This window comes from Lemur catta, chromosome 1 (assembly GCF_020740605.2).
Source record: "Lemur catta isolate mLemCat1 chromosome 1, mLemCat1.pri, whole genome shotgun sequence".
NCBI lineage: Eukaryota > Metazoa > Chordata > Mammalia > Primates > Lemuridae > Lemur > Lemur catta.
Window position 1 is genome coordinate 277,631,050 of NC_059128.1, and position 18,231 is coordinate 277,649,280.

At 42.3% G+C, this 18,231-nt stretch overlaps 1 protein-coding gene across 8 annotated transcripts in view; it reads right to left on the reverse strand.

Moving 5' to 3' along the window:
* SETD4 (SET domain containing 4) overlaps positions 1 to 18,231 on the reverse strand; it is a 43,718-nt gene that overhangs the window by 5,476 nt on the left and 20,011 nt on the right. For 2 of the 8 annotated variants that reach the window (XM_045540622.1, XM_045540627.1), the window contains exons 2-9: positions 14,639 to 14,744; positions 13,581 to 13,676; positions 9,404 to 9,441; positions 6,973 to 7,061; positions 4,362 to 4,791; positions 2,607 to 2,781; positions 1,066 to 1,147; positions 114 to 194 (exon numbers count right to left, since the gene is read on the reverse strand). In XM_045540622.1, the coding sequence (XP_045396578.1) occupies positions 114 to 194; positions 1,066 to 1,147; positions 2,607 to 2,781; positions 4,362 to 4,791; positions 6,973 to 7,061; positions 9,404 to 9,441; positions 13,581 to 13,676; positions 14,639 to 14,711 (1,064 nt within the window). In that variant the 5' untranslated portion in view covers positions 14,712 to 14,744. The other 6 variants (XM_045540621.1, XM_045540624.1, XM_045540626.1 and 3 more) reach the window with 6 other exon arrangements.

An 18,231-nucleotide genomic window follows, 5' to 3' on the forward strand; every position in this document is an offset into this window, starting at 1 on the left:
CCTTCCTTTTTCCTCTCAGGTTGGGTGTTTGAATGCAAACCAAAAAAACCAAAAAGAAAACGGTTATATCCAGATTATGGCTGTAGGTTAACACCAGTGCATGTGGAACTTACAACTTTTCGGCTTCCAGACATAACAACTTAAGAGCTGTGAGTAACCTCCAAGATGGTCCATCCCATCCAAATGTCAAATTTCTGAAGTAGAAAAACAACGACAAATCCTGTCACTTCAGTATTTCATGACACCATGGCAAATGGCTGAAGGGCCAAACATACTTTTAAAGGGGCCACTAAATGCTATGTAACCTGCAATCTTGGTCAAAAAGACAAGAGAAAAATAAGTCTGCAAATACTTACGAATAAAGCCTAAGTAACTGAAAATTCTCTCCTTTTTTTGTTGAAAAAGTAAAAAAGCTATTTTCCAATCAGTTTTAGTAAGAAGCTCAACTTGGATGAGGGGGCCCCAGTGAGAGGGTGCACGCCAGAGTTCACAGTGAGATGAATGATGAAGAATTTGGATTATTCTAGGGATTAAACCAATGGCAGCCACCACAGCCAGACTGCGCTCATACAGCTGCTGGATTATTTAAAACTTAATTTTACCCCGAAAAGAAAACTGGAAACGGACAACCTCAAACCCAGTTCATCTCACCTGTCATGGAATCACCCAGCCACCCTACCCAAAGAGCCTGTACCATGCTGCCAGGTGACTCGGATTCTCCGAGGGCCAGCCTGGCCTGCAGTAGCCCTCCCCTTCCCACACGGCCACAAGGTGGGCACAAACTCACCCTGAGCCACCAATTAAAACATACAGGGCTCTCCTTTAGTACAGTAATTTCATATTTCAAGCTTTTATCTCATGTCCCCAAATAATTTTCTTTAAAGTGTCTTATACTCCTTGTGTTCCCCCACAACATCAAGCACAATTTTACTAAGCATAGTAGGTGCTCAATAAATACCTATTTGTCAGCTGATACAGTGTCAGGAGGTGTCTCACCCTGCAGAAACCTCACCCCTCAAGTTTTTCCTGAAAGAATAAGTTCGAGAGGGAAAGAGAAACACTTACTCTATAAAACCATGATCCTTTAAAATGGAAATCTTTTTGTTCATCTGTTTATCTGTTGATGGAAGATATTTAACAAGTATTTCTACATAAAAAAAATTAGATAGATTTAGGGTGTAATTCAGATAAAAGTGTGTCTTCTTTTCCTTTCTCAACTCACTTTCCTTCCCATTAGCAATCAAGACATGTATAAACAGTTTCACCTAACTCAAAGGAAAAGAAGTCTATTCTTCAAGTCCAGTTCAATAAGATCATCATTTAGTCCCTGAAAAGCTGTAAGAATCCCAAGGCCAGTGGACAAAACATCCACAGCCTCAGTTCATGTTCCACTAAGTAAAATCAACCAACAAAATCAGGTAGTTACAATGTTAGCATAACTGTTGGAAAACTACAACCAATGAAAGCATAGGCTCTGTAAAAACATGGGGAAAGATTTGTATTACTGAGTTTCTTAAAAGCCAGAATTCAAAATAGTCTGGACATTAGCAATTGCAACCATAAAAACTTAAAGTGAATATGTAAAAATTCACAAAGCTATTTGGGGGAGTAAGGTAATGAGGGATTTTTCTATTTTATTTTTAACATATAAAAATAACTAAAATATCATTTTTGTTCAAATTAATTTATTCAACAAATTAATATTTCATGGCCATCAATACTAAATTTATTAGGATTTGGAAAATATGAGGCCAATCTCAAAGCTAATTTTCTAGCATCAAGGTCCAGGTTTTATTTTTCTATTTTTATTTCAAGAAATAACATTATTATTCTGCCTGTAAGACGAAGTAGTATCACCTTGACCGAGTTTCTCTTTCCATTCTAACTTAAATTTAAAATACTTCAAATTATATATTTGCAAAATCTCTGGTCATTTTTTCATAGCCTATAAAACTGCTATTCTGCTGCTTCAGAAAGGAAAAAACCAGTCTTCTATATAAGTATTTTTAATACTATATCTGGGATTTTCACAACATACATTTAGTGGCTAAATTATTATTTTAAATTAGTAATACCAGTGATGATAGCTAGTTAGTAGATCACAAAAGAACATAAATGAAATCAAACATTATCATGGCATTAAACTCCAAAAACAAGGACTATGTAATAGATTTATCTGTGTGTGTGATGAGCACAGTATCTTACACACAGTAGGTGCTTAATATTTTTCATTCGTTGCTCTCTTATCTCATTCTATCTTTAGTGACAGTAATGACATATCAGTATAAAAATTTCCATTTCTTTCCATTCTTTAATATTAAACTTATTTTCTTAGCAGTTTTCCCTTTTCTTCTATTTTATCTTCTAACCTAATGCAAGAAAACTTTTCTCAGTTCTTCTAATCCTCAACATCAATCAAAGGTTTGTTGTTTTTACTTCAACATTGAAACTACAGTCAGTAGGAGTAAGGCTAGACCTAGCTAGGAGAAAATTAATGATATGTATGTATGTTTTGAGGTTTTGCTACTTTTATTCAAACTAAAAATAACCACCACTCCAAATGGGAGAAAAATTGTATCTATTAATGATGAAAAATTGATTCCAACCTCTCGACACATAAACACAAGCGTGAGGATTACGGATGGAAACAAATCCGTATTCCAGGAGCAGTCGATGGTTATCGTGGTGGCCGTAGCAGATGAATACCTCTTCGTGTTTTCTCCAACTTGAAGCAGTTCTAAGTTCATAACAGCGAGTTTCCTCATTAAATGCTGCTTTTACCTAGAAAGGAAAATTATTAAAGGTTTTTTTAAAGTAAAGCATAAAACTACAAAGCTGATTATTGTATTAATGTAAGTCAGGTGCAGCTTTCAAACACTCATCAATGAATTTAACTACATGTGGGCGAAATGCCACTTCTATGACTCAGCCCACTTCCTTCACCTCAACTCCACCCACTGGCGAGGGAGGGAGGCCTGCCCTGGGGTTCTGGGGATGGCCACACACACAACCCCAACACTGGACAGGTGACACCCACGGCAGTTTATCAGTCACATACACTCAGTCTGTGGGAGGAGGACACGGCAGTGCCAACCAGCATCGTCTGTAAAGATCTGGATAGTAAATATTTTAGGCTTTGCCACCCCTGTGTGGTCTCTGTTATAAGTTGTTGTATTTTTACAATCCTTTAAAACTGTAAAAACCATTCTTAGTTTGGAGATCTCAGGCCACACACCCACAGGATGTAGTCTGTGGTCTCCTACAGCAGACTATAAGGTTTGCACATAAATGCACCCAAAGCCCAAATAAAAATAAATTTTAAAAAACATATCCCTGATACTATTTCACCAACACCAACCACTTATTGTTGAGAAATACTCATCTAATCTCAGGTTCCTTTGCTCCAGACTGTCAAAAATACATCTTTCTACAAAAACTAACAAGCACCCAGGCCAGGCGATTGTCCCAGGCCTAAGAAAGCATAGCAGGACCTGCCTAAGCTCTCCTCTCCCTGGCACGTGGGCTCACAAGGCTTCCTCACTCTTCTCACAGTGGCATGTCCTGTGAAGGGAACAGCCATGACCCAGATCCCAGCCATGTGCCTCCACAGTGCACCCCAAATGGGTTCCAGACGAGCTGACAGACAGACTCCCCTCTGCCCTCCAAGCCAGGCCTCCCCCACAGTGTGCCCTGCAAACACACACTTCCTACATGAGCCACGTGGGAAAGGGCTGGGGAAGAGGAGATCTGTGACCCTCTCCCACATCAGGATCCTTCTGTGACTCCTGAGACTCCTTTCCCCACAAACATCCATTCACTCAGTAAACATTTACTCAACACCTGCTATGTGCCAGGCCCTGCCATGTGCACTGGGGTGACAAAGAGGAACAAGACAAAGTCCTCATTCTCAAAGATTTCAGAGCTCAGTGGAGGAAGAAGCAAGTCAATCAGTGATCAAAGCAAAGATAAATGCTCTGGCAACTATGCCACCAAGTACAAAAGGAACAGGACAGGAAAGGAAAGCAAGCTAGACCTCAGTCCCAGTCTGGAAGGAGGGAGGAGGGAGGAAGGAAGACTCTACATCGGAAGTCGCTGGTAGTGACAGCACAGGAGATGTAGCACGAGCCTCTGCAGGCCTGGAAAGCAGAGTAGAGAAACAGGGCAAAGGAAAAGCATTACAGGAGGGACAAGAGGTCAGGAAGAAACCAGGAGCACACCTGAGGGCAGGTGGCCTTAACAGGTTTACCTGAAGCCAGCTACACCTTTCTCTAGGGTTTTGCCCACCATCCAAAGTCACAGGTTCTACATGCTGGAATCCTTCCTACCAAAACAGAACATGTGCTCCCTTGTCAGCTTCTCACCTGGACATGTGAGCTGTGATTCAGCAGATCCAGGTATGGAGCGAGAGCACAGGTGTCCGGCTCTGCAGAAAGGCATTCCTGCCGCCTGGGCCTCAGGTACACAGCCCTGGTGTTGACGGTGCACCAAGCCCACAGGAGGGCGCTGTAGCTGAAGATACTGTCAACAGCCTCCCCAAACAGAGGCTGCAGGGAAGAGAAAAAGTCTCTGGAGGAAGCAAAGAACTCCTGCACGCGGACTCTCTGCTCTTCAGCCTTTGCTTTTAAAGGTTTGGGAAGAAGATTCACCACTTCCGGTTCTAAACAAACAGGGCAGGTGTAGGCCTTGGGTAAAATATCCAGGTACGGCTTCCAGGGAGACTGGTCCCCAGCATGCTTTTCTGAAACTAAAAAGGTGCACAGAGCCAGCAGAGGAGACGGAGGAGGCTTCCACCTTTTAAAATTAAAAGCCAGTTTAAAGGAATTATTAAGTGATTTGTTCTGCCGCCAGAGGGAGTGTGCTCATACTGTCAACATGCTCTAACTTTACCTAATGGACCCAACAGAGTCTTTCCTTCCTTAAAGATTTTCCTGTCCACAGCACACCCCCAATACAAGTGCTCTGAACAAGCCAAGTTTATGTGTCAGAAAAACTGACTAACCCAAGTTCCAGGTTTGTTTGCAAGAGATTCCTATCTGCAGAAAACCTCTTTGCTTCCAACTTGGTCCTCCAGTTTTAAAGCTTTTGCCACAGTCCATTTGTTTCACCTGAATAAGGATATAAAATATGGTAGGGAGAAAAAACTGGTAGAAAGAACCTAGAACTGCACCATAGAATATAGTAACCACGGGTACATGGAGCTATTTAAATTTGCATTTTTTTTTTTTTTTGAGACAGAGTCTCATTCTGTTGCCCAGGCTAGAGTGCCGTGGCATCGGCCTAGCTCACAGTAACCTCAAACTCCTGGGCTCAAGTGATCCTCCTGCCTCAGCCTCCCAAGTAGCTGGGACTACAGGCATGCACTTTTCTATATATATTTTTAGCTGTCCAGATAATTTCTTTCTATTTTTAGTAGAGACCGGGTCTCACTCTTGCTCAGGCTAGTCTTGAACTCCTGAGCTCAAACAATCTGCCTGCCTCGGCCTCCCAGAGTGCTAGGATTACAGGTGTGAGGCACCATGCCCCACCTAAATTTGCATTTTAATATTTAGAATTAAATAATATTTAAAATTCAATTCCTCAGTCAGACAAACCATGTTTCAAGTGCTCAACAGCCACTTGTGGCTAGTGGCTACCACGCTGGACAACGCAGAGTAAAACATCTCAGTCATGGCTGAAAGTTCTACTGCATGGCACTAACCTAGACCAAAAACTGAATATGCTCATTATATAATTTTTGTAGTTCTAAAGCTTTTATTCCTAAATTTACCTGCTCTATTACAAATTACATAGCATAGCATTTTATTCATTTTTTTTTTTTTGAGACAGAGTCTGGCTCTGTTGCCCAGGCTAGAGTGCCGTGGTGTCAGCCTCACTCACAGCAACTCAAACTCCTGGGCTCAAGCAATCCAACTGCCTCGACCTCCCAAGACGCTGGGACTACAGGCATGTGCCACCATGCCTGGCTAATTTCTTCCATATATATTTTTAGTTGTCCAGATAATTTCTTTCTATTTTTTTGGTAGAGAGGGGGGTCTCGCTCTCGCTGAGGGTGGTTTCGAACTCCTGACCTCGAGCGATCCTCCCGCCTCGGCTTCCCAGAGTGCTAGGATTACAGGCGTAAGCCACCGTGCCCTGCCCATTTTATTCATTTTTCAAAATTACCAACAAAAAGATCTCATGTTGCATGAATGAATACAGAAAAAGTTTTCATTAATCCTTCCAAGTCCAGATTCCTATATTGCCATACATTCTACTCAAAATCTCAGAAGGATTCAGAAAATGTTAAGTACTAAGAGCATCCTTGCCTCTGCTCAGACCTATAAAGATGCACTAGCCCTCTTCTGAAAACATGCCAGGGGAAAAAAAGTTCAGAACTTATCTTGGGTTAAGAAACAGTATAATCTTTCAACCTTCATAATTTAGAAATCCCTTCTGCCGAGGATCTCACTCTCCCTCTGTCCTCAGATGTGCCCCAAACAAAGACCCACCATAACATGAGCCAGAAGTCGTTCTCAACTCCCTCTCTTCAACGCCAAACTAAAACTAACTCTTTCATAATGTCAACAGCTCTTCATAATTAAAGAATTCAAGTAAGTACAATAAGGGCAAAAATAAAAGAGAGTAACATTTGTCAAGACCTACTATGAAGGAGAACAGGCTACTATGAGTCAAGGCACTTAGCTGTGATTTATATATATTATCCCATTTAATCTTCATTTTCCAGTAAGTGATATAGATCAAGATTCACACCCACATCCCAGGCAGCCTATTAAAAACAGCAAACATGCAGTTTAAAATGAATTAAGAACAAACTTCCTAGAACAGAGTAAACCTTTCAAATCATTTCAGGTATATATTAGCTATAAAAAGGGGCTGGGTCCTAATGAACTATATGCCTTAGATGACATATTTCCCAATGACAGACACTTTCAAGAAGCACTGTACCAGGTAAGCATGCATGTGGTCACTTACTTAGTAATGTACGCCCCTAAGTAGCTTTGAATCACCGTGTCCGTGGTAAGCAGGCAGCTCTCAGGCAACGAAATAATCATCTGTCCCTCCTTGCCAAAAAGAAAGTAAAGTTTAGAATACTCATGCTTTGAGAGGGACCAGTGAATACAAATCATGCAAAGTCCTCAATCCCACAATCATTTACCAAGAACCCACTATCATCCAACCACAAGCCACCAGTGAACCGACCAATGGACTCGCTTCCAACTCCCTGAGTCTGCATATACAGACAAGGCTGCTCCAATGCCAGGTACCACAAGCCCAGCAAGAATTAAAGGTTAGTTATGTGACTGACACCCACCATCGGCCAACCTCTCACCAGAAAAAAATGTGAAAACACTTTGGCAACTCAAATCATATTGTTCCTTCATTTTCTTTGCCAGGAAATTGTGCTAACAATTGGAAACAGGCAGAAACCACCCCAGATCTATCCAGTGAAATCCAAGTGACCGGCAATGGCCTGCTCTCTACATAACCTGTGCCAACTAGATAAGGAAAGGGCAGCCTCCCCAGCACAACCAGGATCTAACTGTACCATTTGCAAAAATATAATTTTCAGTTTCTCCCACTGAGCTAGAACCACAGAAAGAACAACCAAGATGTAAAGTGATAGATACCAGAAAGAAAGAAAGCACCAAGCAGCCAGATGTAAAATCCTACTTTCATTTTTAACTGGCAACTACATTGGTTAAAAATCCCCAGCCAGAAACCTTCCAAGATCAATTTCTGGTTTCCCCATCTCTAAACAAGATTAAGCTGGGTGATCACTACCAGTCCTTCCCATTCCAGCATCCTATGACTTTCTGATTTAAAAAAAAAAAAAAATTGGGGCATATTTCTTTACATCAAAATGCAACGTGTACACTGAAGATCTGTTAATTTCACTATACATAAAATACATCTCAGTTCTCAAAAATGTTAATAAAAAAGCCACACTTGAATGTACGTGTGAAGTGACTGCCAATTATCATTCCATGATCTAAATGAAACTCTCTGTAGTTACATGAGAGATGCATTTCTCCTCCCCCCAAATAAAGTCACTACACCTTTCTCAAAAAATAAAAATATTGTACAATAACATGAATGTACTTAACACTACTGAACTGAAAACTTAAAAATGGTTAAGATGGCAGATTTTGTTCATTTTACCACAATTAAAAATTTAAAAATAATAAAAACAGCATATTAGAATTACAATATTAAAAGGTATCATTCTTTAGGCTAATCACATGTACACAGCTGAGTTTAAAATAAATTTAAAAATTAAGCCTGAGCAAGAAGAAGACAAAAAAATAGAAAAATTAGTCGGGGTATGGTGGCACGTGCTTGTAGTTCCAGCTACTCCGGAGGCTGAGGCAGGAGGATCGCTTGAGCCCAGGAGTTTGAGGTTGCAGTGAGCTATGATGATGCCACTGCACTCTAGCTGGGACAACAGAGTGAGACTGTATCTCAAAAAAATTAATTAATTAATTAAGATAATTTTAAAATAAAGGAAGAAAATAATTTCTAGCTTTACCAAAAATTGTACATTAGGGAAAAAAACACAAAAATTATACATTAGATATCCTTTAAAATAGCAAAGAAAGATTTAAAAGGGACCTTGGAGATTGTCTATGTCGTTTATCTCCTCATTTTATAGGTGAGGAAACAGAAGCCAAGAGGATGAGGAGTCTCACTCTGGGTCCCACAGGCATTGAAGGCAACCCTGGGACAGGCTCCGAGGGCACCTCCCACACTTGCTTGGGTTCTACGTGCCACACTATGCACAGCTTCTCTCAGATGACAGCAGCTCCCCTGGCACACTTAAAATGTGAACTGATTTCTAAAATTTGCTGTGGCAGAGACTACTAGTTGCCTACCCCAACATGCCTCCTCCCCGCTCCTAACAGAATCCTATTTGGAGGGCACAGTGCCAGGGAAAGGACAGCACGTCTCCCCTCCCTTGCAGCTGGCTGGGGCCATGTACCCGATCTCTGGCCAAGGAGATGGGGGCTGGAATTAAAGGGAGAAGGCCTACCCTTCCTCACCCACTCTCCCTCCTCTGCTCACGCTCCAAGAGCCACAGCCCAGTCTGCGGGTGTGGGCTCCTGTAAGGCCATGACAGAGCTGGAAGCAGTCGGGCCTCTGAGGCCACGGGACTGCCCCACCAGCCCAGGTCCGCCTACTCTGGGTTTGTTTATATGACAGCAAAATAAACTTGCGTGCTGCTTAAGCACTGCAACTTTGGGCTAGTCCCTTACGTGCAGCAAACTTTATTCTAGCTGACAGAACTATATCCATTAGGTAAGTAAGAAATGCTTGAATGTTTCCAATATTTTTAATTAACTTGAATTGAACCACACAAAGCAGTACAATCTACTTTGGGTTTCAAGAATAAAAGAGAAGTTCTCACCTGCAGGGATGTTTTGCTCATCAGACCCCTTCCTGTACCTAGGAAAGCAAAGATGCAGAAAGGGTAAATTCTACAATTCCTTCAAGGTCCTAGAGATACCACTTTGGTTTTTGGTTTTTTTTTTTTTTTTCCCTCTTAATCTTGCACTACTTTGAGCATTTTATTACCAAATACAAAAAAAAAAAAAAGCCTACAAATGTTATGTGTCGGCCCCAACATAGTTTATTCCTGGATTATCTACAGCAGCAACGTGAGCCAGCACCATCCACCACACACAGCACCAAGGCTCCCACACATGGGGAATTTAAGGAACACAGACTATTCTATTTCCTCTCCAGACAATCATCGAAGACTTACAAGTCTGTTTCTGCCTTCTTCCCCAAACTTATGCCCAGATCATCTTCCCAAATTCTAAGTTTTAAAGAAGCCCTACTCACAGATCGCTTCAACATTCATCTGATACTAATACCACTCTTTCTTTAAGGGATATTTCCCTAGGCAGGGTCTTAATTCAATCTACCCGATTTACCCATCCCTCATTCCATCCCCTCGCCCTAGAAAAGGCTCAGGCGTTTCCTGCCGCTCAGGAGGCAGAGGGGTGGGGCGGGGAGAGAAGAAAGCAAAACGCCCCCCAGAAGGGTCCAGGTGAGGCCAGGAGGCGGGGAGGGGGTGCTATGCCCCATTTCTGCAGGCAGAAACCACAGCCCCACGCCTGAAAGATCCACGCTGCCACCTACCTGCCCGAGACCACCCCACCTGCCCCGTGCAAGACCTGCGGGCAGGGACCAGGGCAGTGAGGATGCAGAAGGCCAGGCCGGGCCAGCCAGGCAGCCGGAACCGCTTCGCCCACCTGCAAGTGGCACCCCTACTCTTTACACCCATGGCGGCCACCTCGAGATGCCATTTTGAATAAAAAGCATGAATGACTTCAAAATATCACAGAACTGAAGCTGGGTTTCTCTCAGTCTTTGATTCCCACAAGAAACTGAGAGGTCAGGAAACATTCTGGAAAGTGTCCTGACCTCATGTGGGTTTAAAATAATTGAAGGGCAAAGTCAGCTTCAGAGGTGAGACCTAAAGACCACCATGGACTTCACACAGATCTGCTGCTGGGCCTCTTTCAGGAGCCTTCAAGCTGGACCCTCCCCTCTCCCCTGGAGCCTACCAGCTGACAGTGGGGGCCCCATTCCTAACGCCCACCCGACTACAAGCTGGACCCTCAGGCCACTTACGCCCACTACCAGACTCAGCTCGCTCCAGTAATGACCTTGAGACCCCTTTGATTGACTGGCCAGTAAACCCCACTGAGGTCCCACAAAACCTGCAGACTACATCCTCCCCCTCCCGCAACCCATTAGATGGGCTCTCCTCCACTGGCTGAGCTCAGCTGGGTAGATCCGGGCCAGCAGCTCTCTGCCTCTGGCTGGCTCACAATCACCACAGTAGCTTCACCAGCTGCACTGTTAATACCCCACCAACTTCCAGAAGTGTCTCCCTCCATGCCCAAGGCTCTGCTCCTGGAACAAAGTCAGACAGACACTAAAAGGAAGCTCAGATGACAGTTTTTCTAGCAGGTATAGGTATTATAGGACCATAAGAGGCCTATATTAATGTCTCCAAATTCATAGTTCTTGACCTTTTTTCCCTTAGCTGGAAGGGAATATAACTAAGCAAAGGCAGTCCCTATAGGACTACTGGGAAGCTCCTGGTTTGTGGTGGGAATTCCTGCCTCAAGTCCTCAATCAGTTTTCTGGCAAGTTGGATTTGATGAGTCCTAATTCATCTCCCCATCGAGGAGTATACTGTCTGCTTGTACACACAGTTCTCGTCTTAATAACTTATTTTATTTATTTTGCATATCCCATTGTGAAGTTAATCACCCTTATGGACCAAAATCCCTCCCAGAATCAATTATTAATGGAAGGACTTTTTTCTATGTGGTCATCCTTCAAAAGACCTATGTGTTAATCTAAGTGCAAATTTCTCTCCAAACATATATATGAACAGAAATTGGCCTATGGAACCTTTGCCTATATTTCTACAATATATAGTGTTCAATATCAAAAACATATTATAGTAATCTGCATTTACTATCATTTTCTTGCTGAATGTACTATACAAGAGAGAAGTGGCCATTAAGAGCTCATAAAAGGCTTATTACCAACATGTCAAAGCCTTCAAACTTCTGTGATCACAAATCCACCTGGGAGGCCCAAACCTGGCTAGTGCTCTTGGTGGTGAATGAGACGCTGGGGTCAGTTCCCAAGGCATAAATTAGCTGAGAGCCTAAAGACAGAATCCTGCTTGCAACTTAGGAGACTTCCCTTGCCCCTCTACAAACTAAGATAAATGCCCCAGAATTTTGTACATTTTGACTGAATCCCAAAAATGTTCCCTCCTATCATACACTAAGAGCTAAAGCACTTACAGAAAGTTCCTTGTACTCAGAACTGTAAGCCGTGGGTTCAGATTACTGCCAAACCATTTTGCTTTAGCACCTCCATGGCCCTGAATCTGAGACTGGGACCAAGGAAAGTTGTTCTCACTTTTAAAATTAGGAGCTCTTTACTGCTCCAAATTGTAGACACATTACTTATTTTCAGGCATTCCATCTAAACCATTTGCCAAATCCTGCTTGATGATTTTAAACCTATTCTTCCTAGGGCAAGGTGACACCCAAGAAGCAGGCAGGCCTTAGGCACAGCAAGTCTGCTCCTGACACTGTTTTCTCTTGATTAAGTAAGGAACTCCATACGGTATCATCTAAGAGTGTGGCTTGTACTGGACCATCTTTGACACACAAAAACAGAAAGTTAAACGTTCTGCTAGAGGCTGACAATTATGGTTCACAATCATAAACTAGGAAAGGCCCTAACAGAAATGGCTCAAATCAAGCATTTTAGCCTCAAGTCATCATGTGCTACTGACTCATGGGGAACAACTTTACACACATCACCTCACTTGGCCAGGGGCACACATGAGGAAATCATCTATCCTGGGGGCTCTATAAGGAAGTTAATTTACTTAAAGGTAAATTACCTAATGGGTAGTTGAGTGATAATTTTAATGACCAAGAGGAGCATTCAGTAGCATCTGCTTTAAATTTTCTGGAAGGTAAAATGTCTGCAGCCTGCCCTGTGATGTAGAACTTCAGGACCCAAAATGCATAACTGTCTCTGTGCTACAGCAGGCCCCAAATCCTTTTGAAGAGCACCTCTCTCCTCCCTGTGGAGTAGAGTGGCCTTGTACGCAGGCACATACCGACAGCAAGCTGCCCAACTTCCATAAAAGAATGTTCCGGAAGAAAATGTTATCCAACCTTCAAAATAAGCTCTTCAATTTCCAGAACAAAATGTTAATCTACTTCAGCTCAGGTGACCACTGAAGCCTACAGCTCTACAATTAACTGGCCACACAGAGGGCCCCTCCTCCAATACTTGGAGAGCACAGCCACAAACAGCTGAAGAGACGATATTTGCTGAGGCCTCCCTAAGGGTTCTTCTCCACGAGCCACATCACCAGAGAACAATCACCTCGCTGGCTGGTTGGAACCTCCCTCTCCCTTAGGAAACTAGCATTTTTATTCACTGAAGCCATGGGATCATCGCATTAGCCTGCAAGGTTGGAAAAACTTCATGAAACCACCATGGGGATGTTGTTGAGCAAAGCAGTCACCACATTACACAAGTGTCTTTCCTATGAGGACCCAGCGAAGGCACTTCCCTCAGGTCTAAGTTCCAGGAATACCTGCATTTCTCCTGAGCGAACAACTCAGTTTTGTTTACAGAACACTGAGACTCAGGTCATCAATCTTACCAATTGTATGAGCAGCTGGAAAGATGAATTAAGTTTGTAGCTGACCTCTGACAAGTGCATAAGATTTTATAACCACGTCTTCTATGTGTTATCCTTGTTCTTGGCTTCATCGTATTTTTCTATTCTCATTCTTTTTTAATTTCTAATTATATTTCATCATCTTGTCATTTCTCTCCACAAGCCATTTTCATTTATTTTCACAAGGTGAAGTATAAGCAAACTGTATAGCTCTGAGACAGGAAGCCCAACACACAGCAATAGATGTGTTCCCAGAGAACAGAGCCCACCTGCAAGAATCACCCCTGCTCTCCACATGGCTCTCATATGAGAAAGGTCAAGAGAGCCGAATGCCAGATCTTACCTGGAAAACAAGCAGGCGTTAAGTTTGTATCTTCAAACTTCCTATCTTTCAGCCACTTCTTTAGCTCTATAAATTCATACTTGTAGCTCTCGCTCACTAATCAGGTGAGAAGAAAACAAATGGTGAGAATAAATCACTGTATAATCAGATCACCATTTTAAAAAAAACATTTCTGATGAAGTGTATCAGACAGACTTATGCAATGATAAGTATCTGTATATCTAAACATATCCAAACATAGAAAAGATACAGTAATAATATGGTATTATAATCTTACGGGATCACTGTTGTATATGTGGTTCATCAACCAAAACTTCATTATGCAGCACATGACTATATTAATTCAATGCAATCCTAATCAAAACTCAAGCAGGCTTTTTTATAGGCGTTAACAAGCTAATTCTAAAATTCATATGGAAATGCAAAAGACCTAGAATAGCCAAAGTATCTTTGAAATGCTGATTTTAAAACATAAAGCTAGAATAATCAAATTAGTGTGATGTTGTCATCAAGATAGGCAAAGAGGTCATTGGAACAGGATAGAAAATCAAAAGAGAGACCCACATATGTATGAATGACTGATTTTCGACTAAGTGCAAAGGCAATTCAGTGGAGAAAAGATAGCATTTTCAATAAATGACGCTTGAACAATTGGATCTTGATAAGCAAAAAAAAAAGTACCCATATCTTGTACCATGTCCAGTTACATTTATGTAGGGTTTTCTATGTAGCTGCCAAGCACTTTCACATCCAGTATCTTGTTTAGACTGGTTTACCCTGAATTTGAAGTGATAAATTTATATCCAAATATTGATATCATACAGATAGCTAAAGGTCAAGACTAGAAAAAGAAACCTGGCAGTTATCCCCAAAGAAGACAGTTGAAGCAATGTGTTAAATATATTTATATTCCCAACAGGATTTAAAAGAATATAATGTCACCATTAAAAATATTGTAAAGAAATATTCTCTTTAAGAAAATCTATGTGTATAAACACACACTAATCAATAAAGAATTTCTTTTTTCATCACTCGTACTAAAAGAAACAAAACTGTACCTCCTCTTGATTCAGAACTTCTGAAGAGTTTTCGTCTTCTGATCCGGCTTGTTCTCCCTCTTCTCTTAAGCATACTCAAACTGTAGTTTCTGTGTAGGTACCCAATCTAAAATCAAAAACATTTCTTTGCCTCACTTTCCAGTTATATGATAATCATTGTTCCTTGTACCTTTAAAATATACAAATTATATTTTGATAAATCATTTTTCTAAAGTATTTTTGTACAAGAAAAGGTTTATACTGTAAGCTAAAGCATGATCCCTGCACTAATGGAATGTCCATTATATTGGTCCCTCTAAAACAGTTTTATCTTGAAGACCTATTGAATACTGATTAATCATGGAAATCCTCATCACTAATTTCATAAACATGTGCTTTGGTCATTTACACAACTCAATCCTAATCAATATTTACTAAAGCACCAATGTAAATTAACTATACTTAGAATAAACAGTAGCCAGAAAGCCCCCGTCCGCTATGAAGTCTTAGAGGAAAAAAAAAAACACCTTTCAGTGTGAAGTAAACAGTGGTTTGTTCTTAGACACCAGGATCCTGAAATAAATACAGTCTACTGTAATTAAATAGGTGTTTGCAAATGATTAGGGAGAGAATGAAAGCCAAAAACCAGACAAATCTAACAGATGATGACCATGAGACCTAAAATGGCTACTAGAGTTTCTACATGCTGCTTCCTTGCAAGCATAAAAAATGAAATCCATTAAACACACCAGCTTGAGCATTATACAAGCAATGGAGTGGAGCCATTAATAGGAATAATAGGAATTAATGCAGCCATTAATAGGAAGATATGTGCTAAGATGTAAAAATATCCAAGACAAATTAAGTGAAAAAAATAAAGTTGCAGAACATTATAAACTAAATGATCCCTTTTGGGTTTGCTTTTGAACACATTATATATGTTTATAAACCAAGAGGATTTAAGGAAGGATATTCAAAAACATGCTAGGGCAATGGAATACTACTGAGCCATAAAAAAGAATGAAATGTCATCATTTGCAGCAGCACTGGATGGAACTGGAGGTCAATCAATGTGTTAAGTGAAATTACCCTCACCGAAGGACAAATATCGCATGTTCTCACTCTTATGTGGATGCTAAAAAAGTTGATCTCATATAGGTAGAGAATAGAATACCAGAGGCTGAAAAGGTGGTTGGATGGGGGGAGATAAAGAGAGGTAGAATGATGGGTGCAAACATACAGTTAGAAGGAATAAGTTCTAATGTTCCACAGCAAAGTAGGGTGATTATAGTTAATGTATTGTATATTTCAAAAATAGCTGGAAGAGAGGACTTGAAATGTTCCCAACACATAGAAATGATAAATATTCAAGGTGACGGATCGCCCAACACCTTGACTTGATCATTACAGTCTATGCTTGTAACAAATTATCACACCTACTCCCATAAATATGTTCAAATACTGGCATCAATTTTAAAAAGTGCTAAGGAGAGGGCTTTTACTATTACTTTTGTATCCCCCTACACTGTGACTTATATATGTATGAATACATAAGTGAAATAATATGAATATTAAATGAATGCATGTGCATTTTAACAATGTAACTAGTTTTAAAATATACTCCTAAAAAACACCAGGGCAGAAATGAGTAGCAGACAAAAACTCCAGGTAGTATGAATGCCCCACTTCAGCAGTGGAAAGTTCACTGCTTGATCTACTGAAAGCCGGCGAGTCCGGTTCCAGAGCCCGGCGCGGTGTGTCCCCCGCCGGCACCCAGCACTCTGTCCGCACAGAGCCGGGAAGCCCCCACCCAGCCCCCCGGCCCCGTGCGGGAGCTTCCCACCAGCGCCCTGGTGATTACCACGTGGAAACCGGATGACAGCCACAGCTACGGGCACCATCCTCGCTCCCACAGTCCTCAACTCTACACGCGAGGCCACACTTGTACCGACACACACCGCTCCCGCAGCCACAATGCAGCCAGGAAGGCGTCAGACCCCGGGCCTTGGGCTATTTCGCCTCTTCCAGGACGCCTGAGCAATATTCGCTAAGTGGACGATTTCCAAACTATGGGAAGTTACTGCAGTGCACAGGATAATGCCAGACCTGGTGGAGGTTTGCGAGATGAACTCAGTTCTTTTTATACCGATGAATAAAAAACTATGGAAAATCTACGGCACAACTCCGCTCCCGTTACCGGGGCAACGGAGGCCACGACCCGGAAGTGCTCCGGACTCACCCCCGACTCCGGCGCCCCTTCCAAGATGGAGGTGGCAGTAGAAGCGCCCAAGGCTCTTAGAAATCCGGGACGCTGCCCCAGACGAACGCAAGTTTAAGAAGTGGGTCGAAGCTGCAGAGGGAGAGGCTGAGCGCCGTCAGGCCCACCTCGAGTCCTTAAGCAACCCAAGTCCTCAGTCACCTGGGCGAGCCTCCGCTATTTCTGCCGTGGGCCGCTTCCTCCCAGCACGCACATGCGCGGTGTGCGCGGACTCGCCACCGACGCCAAATCCGACTGAAGGCGAGGTCCTCCCAGTCCTGCCCCCCACGTCAGCCACCCTGGTCCAGGGCCAAGAAAACCCAGTGCCCCGCGGGCAGGCCACCTGCGCTCTAAGGAGCCGGGAGGTGGAATCTTTCCTTAGGAAGTTGGTAAGAACAAGACCAACCACCTAGGGCGCCCGACCCTGGGCGGTCCTCCTCCCCCACCAAGCTGGCTTTACCCCGTCTTGCCCGTCTGCTTGACCGTCTCCGCCCTATTTCACCGTTTCTGGCCTGGCCCAGGACCCTCCTTATAAGAAAATTCTAACTAATTCATCTAAATACGTGTTCCGGGAGAGGAAGCTCAATTTCTGTACCCCCCCCCCCGACACACACACACACCTTAATTATGGGCTAGTGACTTGATTCCCAAGACTACAGTATGGAGGAGGAGTGGGAAGTAACTTTACAGTGGAGAAACCTGGTATATGCTATCTTGGCTGAGTGGTCACGGGTAACATCAGAAATAAACATGATGATAGCATGTTCCTGTGGTATTCCTACCCAAAACCCAGAACCTCAGTTCTTCCATTAAAAAAAAAAAAAAAACAGGCAAACCCCAAAACACCTGACCAGTACACCTACCAGTACATTTTCTGTCAATGAAAAACAAGCACAGTGGTCTCTTGGTATACGCAGGGGATTGGTTCCAGGGCACCACCACCCCCAATACTAAAATCTATGGATGCTGAAGTCCTTTATATAAAATGTTGTCAACCTAAGTAGCAGAGAGGCTCTCTAAAAATATTTATTTGGGAGTAGCATTGCAATGGAAGTACGGGTGCCATAGTCAACAATGTGTGTGTTCAGGGAGGTTGAGGAAAGGGGAAGTTTCTAAAGGCAAAACAGTGAGAATTACAGAAATTGCTTGGAATCAATTATCCTTGGCTACACAGATCAATAACCACGATAATGCCAGACCAAAGTTGAGCAGACAGTTGCTGGACAGCTAGTGCTGCAGAAGTATTTTCTGTGACTTTTGTGCAAGGTTGTGGTTTTTGCAGTCTTACCTGATCCTTCTTGTTATCAAGTATACATGAATGAGAACCCTCCATTCATGGGCTTCCCTGGCTCTTTTT